The following is a 12647-nucleotide window of genomic DNA, read 5'->3' as shown; positions in this document are numbered from 1 at the left end:
TTTGGTTACTCTTACTAAAACAGTAATGTATTTGCCCTGTATTTTAGAAAAGTGTTTCTCTTTTGGTAAGCAGTACAAAACATTGATAAGATTTTGCAAATATTTACAAATATTTATTTACTTTTTAAATGTATTAAGACACACATGAAAACTATTTAATTTTAAATAACCCATATAGCATATAGTGCTTGGGCGATAGCATAGTCAGGAAATTAATTACCTTGCAGGCTTCATGACCCAAGATCCTAGAACCCATGTTAAAAATAAAAGCCAAAACAAAGCTAGGCATAATAGCATATATGTAATTCTAACACCAAGGAGAAATACACAGGCAAGTCACTGGCCAATGAATGACCCTTTCTCAGAAAAAGGAGAATATGGTACCTGAGGAATGGCAACACCCATAGTTGTCCTCTGTCTGCTACCACACGTGCATCTAACCACACAGGAACATGTGTAAGTATTCAAATACATATATACACATGAATGAATGAGAGGAAGAAAAGGAAGGAGAGGGGAAAGGAGGAATATAGGGAGGGAGAGAGGGAGGGAAAAGCAATGGATCCATCTGTGGAATTGGAGGACACTACCTTATAATAGAGTCATGATTGCTTTGAGCAGTCTGAGCTACTGAAAGTTATAATTACAACATGTCTCTCTTACCTTTTCTCCCTTCAGACCTGCCCATGTCCCTATTCTTCAAAATCATAACCCCCATTTTACTAACTTACTGCATGCAGATAGATAGATAGATAGATAGATAGATAGATAGATAGATAGATAGATAGACAGACAGATTTAACCTGTTTGATCTTGTATGTATATTTTCAGTGCTAACGATTTGGCACTGGACAACAAATTAGTGTGCTCTTTTCTGGAGATGATTATTTCTCCCCCCAGCTCACCTCAGTTCTATGTATATCCTGGAGTTCTTTGTATAGGGCTGAGGCCTCATTAGTTTTTCTCCATCCATTTTGGTATGTCCATTGGTTCCATCTTTGTTCAACTCATGTTTCAGCAGTTAGGTTCTGATGTTGCCAAGAGACACAGTGTCACACCAAACTCCTTGATCCCCTGGCTCTTATAATCCTTTTACTCGCCTCTTTCAAAATGTTCCCTGAGCCTTATTAGTAGAAGTATTTTGTAGATGTATCTATTTTTATTTTTTAATAAAAATAAATAGTATGTATTTATTTTTAACATGGGTTCCAGGATCTTGGGTCACAAAGCCTACAAGGTAATTATTTTCCTCACTATGTATCTCTCTAGAACTATATGCTCGGAACTTTGGTTGTAGTTTTCTGTAATCTTCTCTGTTGTAAAGAGAAGTTTTCTTAATGAGGTGAAGACTATACTTATCTGTGGATATTATAAGTATAAACATTTCAAATGTAGTTAGGTATTGTTAGTTTAGGAAATTAGTGGTTATAGACTTTTCCCCAATAACCATGAGTTCACTAACTCTGAGTAGTTAGCTAAGTATCCAGTACTGGCATGATTTCCCTTTTCTCAAATGAGACATAAGTCCAATTAGAGAGCTGTTGTTGACCTCCAAGATATGTGTGTCACTACTGCACCTTTAAGGTTATAGTTCAATGCTGGTTCGCCATTGTGGTGCATAGCTATCATAGTTAGGCATGTTGCTTACTTCCCTCCTTTGGAAAGTTGAATGTTGCCTTCTAATACCATGGGAGCTAGTCCTAAGGAGTGGGCATCCATGTTAGTTCCAGCTCAGAGGTCTCTGGAATCTGTTTCACAAGGAATTACCTTCCATCTCTAAGGAACAACCATGGGCAATAGAAATAGACTATATGTTTTGGGAGTCTCTTGGACAGCTCTGACCAACAACTCAAATGAGGGCTTCTCATGTCTGGTATTGCGGTTTTGCCAGGTGGTCTTGGCTCTCGGAAAGAGCACCATCAGCCCAGATGAGAAAAATTAAAACTATATGTATATTTATATACAGAATTATTTGTAGTACAGATTTGTTTTAGGTAAATAGTTAGTAGTATGATTATGCAGGCTTTTTTCATATGATGATATTTTCTTACCTACCTCTTTCTGTAATTAGCCTTCCTCCACTTGCCTAAAGAGCCCCTGTTACCTACCCTTGACAGTTTGCTGGATTACCCTTGCTAACTGGAGAGTGCACTGAATAGCAAGGAGTCTGTCTAAGGGTGGATTCTGTGAGCATCAGACTTCCATGGCTGTGGCTTGCCTTTGTCCTGCAATGTATTCCTGCTAGGAAGATCCAGTTAGGGTTGATGGAGCTGCTTACTCTCCTTCAGTCTCAGTGTCCTCTTCTTTATTTAGCTGATTCTGTCTCATTTGGGGAAAGCTCAGAGAGTAAATGAATAGCACCAGATATTTTAGAAAGAAGAAAACAGCTTGGAATCCCATATTTTTATTTATATAGAATAAATAAAATTCTTATCAGGATTTTCAAGTCCTGGTAAGGCTTTGCTTTTTGTTTTTTGGGTTTTTTTGTTTGTTTGTTTGTTTTGGTTTTGGTTTTTCAAGACAGGGTTTCTCTGTATAGCTCTGTCCTGGAACTCACTCTGTAGACCAGGCTGGCCTCAAACTCATAAATCCGCCTGCCTCTGCCTCCCAAGTGCTGGGATTAAAGGTGTGCACCACCACCACCCTGCAAGGCTTTGCTTTTTGTTTTGAGTTGTACATATGAGATAAAAGACATGATACCTCTATTTAACTTAGCAAGATGATCTCTATAGTATTAGGAATAAAAGGCCCCCTATTGTATGGATTGTATGTATTCTGAAGACATACATAGTAACCAAATGTAACAGATATATTCAAAGGTGTCCGGTTTCCATGGTTTTCAGGATTAGTGCTTACATTGAGGAAGAAGTCCAGAGACGCCTTCATGATTTGCACAGGGCGATCGGTGACTCCAGCCATGCACCTGCTGATATGATGAAGGTGAGTTAAAGGAGCCAGGTTATACAGTCATTACTGCTCCTTAATGAAAACTCAGGTGTGGAATGCTCTAGAAAGAGCGCTAAATGTTGATTGGATAGAGCTGAACAGTGAAAGAATTCATTGAAGAGTAGCTTATTTTAAAGTTTTGTAGTTCTAAGGAAACATTCATCATATATTCTTTACTTGCTTTGATTCTGTTTTCTTTTTCTCCGAATAAAACCAATTTCTGTAGTAAATAATTTACTTTGTAAGTCATTCCAAGTAGATATATATTTTTCTACTTGAGGAAATGTATATTTAGTAAGTTAATGTTTACCAAATAACAGTCCATTTCTTTTGTATTAGTATAAATGAATTTTTACAAAGCAGTGGGGGTTTATGATACTTTTGTCCATACATACAAGTTAATTTGATCTTGTTACACCATCACCCTCTTTATTCTCTGTCCACATTCTTTGTCTCCATTCACATCCTTTACTTTGCATTTTTTCCTGTTTTTATGCTCTGATACTGCTTAGTGTCTGTTTTGATTTGATTTTTTTTCTAAATTGCCCATTTGAAAGAAAAGATTCAACACATCTCTTTTTAAATATGGATTGTTTTGTGTAATGGAATAATCTGTTCTATTCATCTCCCTATAATTGACATAGTTTTGCTTTTCTTTATGGCTGATTGAAATTCCATTGCATAGACAGATAGATAGATAGATAGATAGATAGATAGATAGATAGATAGATAGATATAGTATCACACTTTCTTTATCCTTTCACACACTTTATCTTTTTTCACACTTTCCATCCAATATCCTAACTTCCCTGTTATGAGTAGTGCTGCATAAATATGGCCATATGGGTTTCTCTGGTTCATGATGATTCAGTCTTCTGTGATATACTCTCAGAAGCAGTAATATAAGGCCTATATGTGTAGACTCTTTTTTTGGCACTGTCTTATTAAATTCAATAACTTGCAGACTACAAAATGTCCTGAGGAAATCTTAATTGTAATTTTACTGTTTAAACTTAACATTAGAAGTTACTGGTTCAGTTCAGTGTCCTGCAGATAAATCAATGAGACATGTTTACCTTGGCAATGTAAATCCTGTGGAAAGGTTGTCATTTTTGAATGACAAGTATGCTTCTTTACCATTTTGTTACCATAAATACTTGTAATGGAATCAAACTTTTCTCCCTTGTATGAACATGGTATAATTTAATACAGACGGCTTTTCTTTTCTTCTCAGAGTAATGAGGAACTTCACAATGGTGCCACTCAACGTAAGCTAAAGTATGAGGTAGGTAATGATTTATCAGATTGATAGGGTTGCTTAAATTATGGCATGCTTGTGTGATTAAATTTTCTTAATGTTTAGTCGCATAATTAGAATTTTGAAGTCCCAGTGAGATTAATGGCTAATAGAGAAGGCAAACTATTATACAGACATAAAATTAAAGGGAATCCTGCAGGCCTAAAACTGCAATGGCTTTATTTGAATGGCCTGTAGCTATGCCAGGTTTCTCATTAGCAACAGTATCCTTTCCCTTGGTTTGCATTGAAAGGACAGAATTATACAATCAGGATCAGATAGGAGCTGGGGGTTGAAAATGAAACTGAGGACTTCTCAGTGTTCTTAAAAACCTGTTCATTTTATATCTGAGTTGGCAGTGGTACAAAGGAACCCCTTGATCAATCAGCTGTCTTGTCTCTCTGGTGGACAGTTGCTATTACAGCATACAATTGGTAAGAAATCACTTGTGTTTCTTACACCAAGAAGAATGTCATTCTCATATAGCCCAAGTACTTTCTTTTTATTGCTAGGTGATAGAAATCTTGCCATCAGTATCTATTGTTCATTACTGAACAGGGAGCAAAAGGAGGCTGGGTGTTCATAGTTTCTTGACTCACTTGGACCACACCCACTTCTGCTGCTGCCAATAATAACATTAGCATCCTCTGGACATCTTTTTTCCGATAGGATGCCTCTGTCAGAGGAAGAGCTGTTTTCTATCCTTTTGTTTGTTTGTTTCCATGGCACGTGACAAATTATAGGCATGCAGCATGCCTTCCTTTGTGAATGTTTGTAGGTATCAGCAATGGTATTCTAATTAGGGAGAACATGATTTAAGACTCACATAAAATAAATAGAAAGAGAAAGAGAGGGGAGAGGGGGCGAGAGGGCAGTATGACTTGGATGGGCATGTTTGCCCATAAACGTCCAACAGCTAACTCTGGCCTCTTAAACACTGAGTCAAAAGTTTAGAAATGTACTTCAGAAAAAATGCAGTCATAGACCAAGAAATGGATACTGTGGATTAATCCTACACCGTGTGTCTCTATCAAAATACCCAGTGATTTGTTAGACCGTGTAACTTGGAAATTGATGTTCCATATATGAATCAACACCCTGTTCTTAAATCATATATCAATCAACACAAATGACTTATGCCTTCTATCTCACCTCTCAATTAATCTACTCCAATGAAACCAATGGCTATAAGACTTGCTGTGGGCAAAAAAGAATACCAGAAAGACATAGCACACCCCCATTTCAACCTTTTTTGACATCCTAAACAGAAAGGGCAACCTTGGTCTGCACGGTGTATTATCCCACTTCTGCCCAAAGATGCTGCTGACTCTCCCAGTGTCCTTAGAGAAGAGAGTGAGGTGTGTCCGAGCAGCCAGCGGAGCCATCCCATGTCACAGAACACTTCACTCTCCACAGCGTTCTCTATGGCCTCCCAAGAGGGAATGGTTCTGTCCTCAGGAACTGAGATGCTGAAGAGTACTGGTGACAAATTTTGTTACCCTGAAAATTCTGGCCACCTTGAACCAAACTCTGCTCATCTTCTTGAAATCACTTCCCTTAACGAAAGGAACTCTAGAGATGCACAGAATTCTCAGGATGAGTCAGAAAATGGCAGTGGGTTGATGACTCATGAAGAGAAACAAAGCTGGCGAATCGAGTCCAGCTGGACATTGTTGCAACACATGTCCCAGCAAGCGCCAGTAAGCAGAGGAAGCCAGCAAGCTATGCAAAGCAGGGTGCTGTGCTTTGTTCTGTCTGAAAGCATTTCTCAAAGGGAGCATCCCACTGGCAGCTCTCCTCAGAGCCTATCAGCTCCCACATTGCATTGTGAGCAACAAAATGAGAAAGACTCTGATGCTAAAAACACTAGTGTTTTAGCTCCCCTAGTCAATATCAGGACAGAAGCAAAGAAGCGACTGGGATATTTTTACCACAAATTCTCAGACCTGTATAAAGATACCAGTGGCCACCTAATACAGGCTGGAACGAAAGTAATGAGCCAAGCCAAGCATGTTGGGAGTATGTGTGGCCCAAGTGAGCTGGCCTCCCATATGACAACCTTCATCAGAGGCCTGCCATTATTGGAGCACATACCCCAGCACCTGCCCTTGAGGTCACTCATGGTGCCATCAGATTCTCCTCCTCTTCCTGAAACTCAGATTGGCAGCTTCAGCAGTGAAGATGGAGGAAGGTCAAGGTCAGCCAAGGGTACAGCACCTCACAGGAACTTGCCCTTCACATCTACAGACTCACCAAATTCCTGGCCAAACTCGGTTTTCCGTCTTGACTATGAAGATGCTGAGAGGATCATTGCATTTAAGCAGACCCTTGTATCTTTCCCAGAACAAATGTTGAGGCTTCAAGAGTACCCTCTCACAGACCTACTTGAGCACATGACTTGTTCTTTGCCAGAGCCTGTGGACATAGTGAAGGCTGTCAAAGGCATTTACTGGCTTGCAGTTGCTAACTGCTCCCAACCTGACCCCCAAGCTGCATGCTTGCTCCTGCTGCCTTCAATTCTGTATGCTCTGGTCCTGGTAGATAATTGCCCAAGCTCCATGAGCGTCTTTCATGCTCTCCCCCTCACTGCACTGCAGGAGATTCAGGTCGGCTTTGGTGGGCAGAGCATTCGATTCCTGGGCTCCTCACAGGACCTCTTGCTTACTGTGCTCACGTACAACAAGAACCTCACTCAGCAGTTCTGCCAGGACCTCCTGGGTGTGCTAATGGCTGGGTCTGCAGCTGCTGCCTACACAAATCACCCTTTGCTCCATCAGGATCTGGTTCAGCTTTCTCTTGATTTGAAAGCAGAAATCCCTGTTTTAGTTTTGGCAAATGGAGTTCAGTTGTCTTCCAATTTCCAGACAACCTTGGTAGACATGGTCTACTTTCTTCATGGAAATATGGAGGCCAGTGTCCCTTCTCTGGCAGAAGTTCAGTTACTGCTCTATACCACAGTCAGATTGGAGAGTGAGGCCAGTTGTGCCCCCTGCCTATCATTCATCCTTCTAAATACCCACGTGGCACTCCTGAGGGAGGATCACGTGTTTTACCCCCACACTGGCTCTCTAAACACACTTCCTCCACGTGGGCGATTTGATGTGATCACGTGCCAAGCTCTGAGTGAATTCAGATGTGTCATAGTTCCAGAGAAGGACAAAGTGTCAAAGGTAGAGCTGGTCTTCCTAAGGAAACATGGGCTTCCCTTGAACAGAGGAAGTGGTCTACCTGAGCAGAGTCAAGTTGCCTCAAGCACCCAGACTGTCACCTCATTGTGTCTTGAGAATGCACAGGATCAGGCACTTGACATCTGGAAACTCACTTTCAATTCTCAGGATGAGGCTCTTTGGCTAATCTCATACTTAACAAGACTCTAGGAAGGAGACTTCTAGAGATACGGGGCAGTTTTCTTGTAGACCTTTAATAAAATGAACATTATAAAAACAGTCAAGAAAATATGAACATCTCAGTGTGCTTAATTGAATGTGAAAAATAGGACTCTGAAATTGAAAGTGTAAATATTTTGAATAAACCAAAGTGAAAATAGCTGATAGCAGAAAACTAGAAAAATATCTTTATTGCCACCTGCTTCATTGTCTCGAAACTCAGATTGTAAATTTGGATCTACCCAATTACCAGTACAGTGATTAAAGCTTGGCTTAGTTTTCTGTTTATGGTTGGAATCAGGTGGTGCCTGCTGGCATCCAGTGGACTAATTTGTGCTGGCTGGAAAGGTGCCCAGTCTGGAGTGACCTTCGTCAACACCCTCCATATTGCCCATAGGTAGCACAGCTGTGTGGTAGAGGGCAGCACGGCTTCCTTCAGCTTCCCCAGTCCATGCCCCACACATAACTTTTACCAGTCTCCTCCTTTCTCTGAACTTTTGTATTTTTATCCTGGAAGTGCTGTGTGTCTTGTAATGTTTTTATGGCCTGTTTCTTCTGTCTTGTCAAATATATGGTTGCCTTGGATGACGTTCAACACTCTGCTGTGTCTTCCATCTTTCCTGCCCTTTGACTAGCCATGACTCAGGTTTGCTCAGCCAAGTATCTTGCTGGCCTGAGGTGAGTTTGCAACTATCCAGGCTTTGTTCATTCTTCATTTGCTTGCTTGTGGCAATCCTGTGAGCAATCGGGAAACATGTTTTGAGTTAGTTGCTACCATCCAATTACTCTACTGTTGTTCTCCTTCCTCTTGGATGCATGTCCACTAAATCCCAGAGTCTCAGAAGCAGGAAAGTGCCTCTTTTCTCCATTTACTTACCTTCCTCTCTCAGCTGGGCGCAGGCTCAGCACACTCTGTGCAGTTTAGTGAGTTCCCAACTTCATTAAACCACTCAGCTTTGGTTTGGAAAGGTTACATTTTTGGCTAATGTTCAGAATAAGTGTGGGCTCTTTATTTCTGTCACTAGCTGATAATGGTGAAGTCAAAACTAACCTGTCCAGAAACTTACCATCTGCTTTTTGTCACATCTCTCACCTGTGCATACTTTTTACTTTGCAATAAAATGCAGCTCATGGGAGTGAGAGTTTGGTTGATATGCTCCATCAGAAGGAAACAAGATTGTTGTAATTCCTCCAGAAGCCTGTGGAGTAGACTTGCTCTGTTGTCTACCATGGTGTCCTTTCTCAAGAGTCCCCAGCCTATGACAGGTTTGGTCTATCTATATTAGACCAGGTATGAGGCAGTACAATATATGCAGCCAAGGTAACAGCTTAGTGGTAGGGAGTTTCTGAATCAGCTTTATACATACTTGGTGCAGTGGGGTTTTGAGTTGTTGGAATAGAGGCGTAAACACTTGCATTGTGGAACTTGGGAATATATTCTAGACAATACCTCTTTGAGGACTTCAAAGGGCAATTTCATCTGAATTTGATTAAAACTCATCTTGCTCACAACTGCCTGTTTGAAACTTGTACTTGGCAGAATAAATTTATTTATACTTTGTTGAAAAACATCTTAAAACAGTTTGTCTCTAAACTCTGAGCTTTTAGAAGCTCTTTCCCTTTGGAAGGGCACACTTAAGCCTTTCAGCAGAATAATTACAGTAAATTTCTCTTACACTTTTTTTTTTTTGCAGATGCCATATATGATAAATAGATCTGAATGTCCTTTATTAATGGCTCACTGATGGCCAGGCTGTTTTACTATATTGCCTAGTTTCTAGTGAGGTCATTTTATTAGTGTAAATGTAGTTATGCCGTCCATGTACATTGTATGCAGCTTAGGCATCTTCATTCTTCACAATATGTGTTGTAAAAAATGTCTTATCTTTTCATTGTTGCCAAGTATCCAACAACTCTTGAAGTTTCAGTGGTAGAGGAAAGACAAAAGGATTTTTAGACGTGGTTCTGCTGAAGTCTGCAGATCCATCTGAGCTGTGCTCATGAGCCACACATGCTTCATTTTGAGGTCTGTACTACAGGAATAGTCATCATCATGGAGGTGGTAGAAGCACCCAAGAAGAGCCATGCCAGCCTCTGTGGTGTCATTGCCTACTTACCACCCCCTGAGATCTTCTCCATCTCTAGTCTGCCTTGCCAAAGCACTATCTGCAATGGAACAATGCAAGTGTACTCTGCAAGCTGCCTGTGTCACAGCCTTCGAGGGGATAGCTGTCTTTCCACTACAAATTTTCATCTAGCAGTCTCAGTCTTTCCACTCTTCTTGTACAACAGCTTCCAAACCACTGTGATCCAATATGCTCAGGACTCACCTTTCTCATTTTCAATAGTTCTTTTGTAAGGAAGGTAACCGAATGCTCTAGTGGATTAAAAGGAACCAGTGTCTGTTGTCTGTCACTACTCTGGCCCTTGTTTGGTTAAAGCTCTTTCTTACCCAAGTGATTTACAATGGTAACAGCAATTCCAGGTACCCTGTGTACTCTGGCTTTCAGAATGTGGAGCTGTTGCCCATGTTTTTTATCCTTTATCCTTGAAATGGCACTCCCAGAAAGGAGAATCTATCATTGTTCTTCACTTTACATTTGGGCATTTGAACCAATAACTGATTGCTATACCATGCAGGTCACATGGTTTAGCAAAATCTGACTGAGCGTGCCTCCTAAGCCTTTATAGACTGTCTGGTATTAGGACAAGGTCCCTTCCTGGCATACGGAGGCTTCTACCATGAATGTAAACCTGTGCTGGCCATTTGTCATGCTCCCTCTGTCTACCTGCTCACATTCTACTCCTGTTTTCTTACAGACTGACTCCTGTTCAACAGTGTAACAGATTGTTCTCTTCCAGGGGTTCCCTTTTCAAATTGCTGGGGCATAACAAGGTGACTGTTGTGTAATAGTTCCAGCTAGAGCTATCACCCTGGCATGTAAAGTTTTAAAAAAGGAAGAATTAGAATTATGTGAGATGCTAGGAAGAGAGAAAGGAAAATTGGTAATTCTGATTTAAATTAGAACAGGGTTTAATCTGATCTAAAAGGGGGGAAAAAAGCCCTGATGTGTCTGTATTTTTTAAGCAAAGCTTAGTTATGGTCTCCAGGAGATTAGATGACAGTTCTTAGGGCTGACCTTGTCTTGGTCAATCGTGAACTGAATTTAACCATCTGCTACATAATTGGTAATTAGGAGAATGTTGATGACTCTCAGTGGAATTAGGCCATTCAGTGCTCTTGCATAGCCTGCAGTGACCTGGACTGATACTAATGCCACTTCCTCTTCACTTCCTCAGTATGCTTCTTTTGAAGGAGACAGCCTGAGTAGGAAGAGGAAATTTAAATGGAGCCTGAGTTCTGCTTATGTTGTTTTCCCTGAGGACATGACTACAGTGTTTCAGGCACTTGTTTTTATTCTCTCATATGTTACATCCCTCCCTCCTCCTACATCCATACACCTCCACTCCTCCTCAGTTTCCCTTCAGTAAAGGGCAGGTCTCCCAGGGATATCAACCAAATGTGGCGTATCAAGTTACAATAAGATTAGGTACCTCCCCAGTTCATCATGCTGATGGGACAAATTGTAGGTCAAAGGTTTTATGGCTGGGTTGGTGTCCAAACCCTTCACTGAAGTCTTGCCTGGTTGTAGGAGTTAACTGGTTCAGGCTCTGTATTCCCCATCACTGAGTTCTAGCTAGGGTTATCCTAATAGATTCCTAGGAGTTTCCATTGCACTAGGCTTTACCTTGTCCCTGAATTGCCCTCTGCCCCAGTATCAGTTGCCCCAGTCCCCATACTCTCTCCCCTCCATCCTTCACTTTTTTCCTCTTGTTCCCACCCCCCAACCCACCCACAATATTTATTATATTTCCTTCCAATGCATTCCTCATTGACCCTCCTTGTTACTTAGCCTCTGTGGATCAGGCACAATTAAAAAAAAAGAGAGAGAGAGAGATGTACACACACAAGGAAATATTTCATTAAATACAAAAATACTTTTATTTAATTTTTAAAGATAATATCTCTTACTTATCTACATATAATACAAGCTACTAATTGCATGGCTGTTCCTGATTCTTTATTTCTAAGTGGAACCATTACATAGTAAATTTTAAGGTTCTTGTAGCATCTTTCATATGCACTCACATTGGGTTTGCTCTCTTCTAGTATAAGGCTTTCGCATCTCACTACCTCTTGTTCTGATGTGTCTCTAGCTTCTCTGTTGAGCCTAAGAGTCATGGCCACTGCAGAAAAAGTGACTGACTCCAAAGTGAGCAGTGCCATGACACTTAAAAGCACTCACAAACTGTGTGGTACAGTGTGGTCCAGCGTGTATTCCCATGTCTAAGGCAAAACTACGTATTCAAACTACAGCCACATACAAATCAAGTGTACATTTATGAATATTATTTCTCATACTATCCAAGTCATATTTTAGGAAAATATTAAGGACATTTCACAATTTTATCTGAGGACTGTATGTTTCTCATGGAATTGACTTCATAAAGTAATTTTGGAAAAAAAATGACCCTGCAGCAATAGTAGGTAGAAACATGTTCATTTTTATTTTTCTTTTTATATTATGTGTTTGCCCAGACATCTTCAGATCACTACCTTATCCATTTTTGACACGATCAAGTATATTCAAGATGGTATGGTCACAGACCCTTGAAACTTGAACTAGAAAAAAGAGAAAGCCAAGTGTTGCAGTATAGTAGAGAGGCACCAACCCTTTGCCAGCAGTAGTAGCAGCTGCGAGTTACTGCTTTGGAATTCCACAGTAGCAGTTCCTATCCGCCAAGGCTGTAACCAGCACAGGCATTTCTCAGCCTACACATGGGCTCATAGCCTACACATGAGTACAAACATGATCTTACATATGACATAGAAGGGAGAAAGGGAAAAGAAGCAGGAAGCTTATGGCTAAATGTGCCATATATAGGGGAGAATTACTGTTTATCAGTAGACATGTTCTTATAAACAGACCAACTAAATTCTTTTTTTTTTTTTTTTT

The 12647-nt window shown here is 40.4% G+C and overlaps 1 protein-coding gene across 6 annotated transcripts in view; it reads left to right on the top strand.

Moving 5' to 3' along the window:
- The window catches only part of Kif16b (kinesin family member 16B), a 318921-nt gene that overhangs the window by 210177 nt on the left and 96097 nt on the right, over nucleotides 1–12647 (top strand). For 4 of the 6 annotated variants that reach the window (XM_031372080.1, XM_031372081.1, XM_031372079.1 and 1 more), the window contains 2 exons: nucleotides 2844–2940; nucleotides 4181–4231. In XM_031372080.1, the coding sequence (XP_031227940.1) occupies nucleotides 2844–2940; nucleotides 4181–4231 (148 nt within the window). Of the gene's footprint in view, nucleotides 1–2843; nucleotides 2941–4180; nucleotides 4232–5511; nucleotides 8215–12647 lie in introns of those variants that run through there. The other 2 variants (XM_031372078.1, XM_031372077.1) reach the window with 1 other exon arrangement.

Source organism: Mastomys coucha, unplaced genomic scaffold, assembly GCF_008632895.1.
Source record: "Mastomys coucha isolate ucsf_1 unplaced genomic scaffold, UCSF_Mcou_1 pScaffold15, whole genome shotgun sequence".
In the NCBI taxonomy this organism is placed as follows: Eukaryota; Metazoa; Chordata; class Mammalia; order Rodentia; family Muridae; genus Mastomys; species Mastomys coucha.
This window is presented reverse-complemented; position numbering and strand designations above follow the sequence as displayed.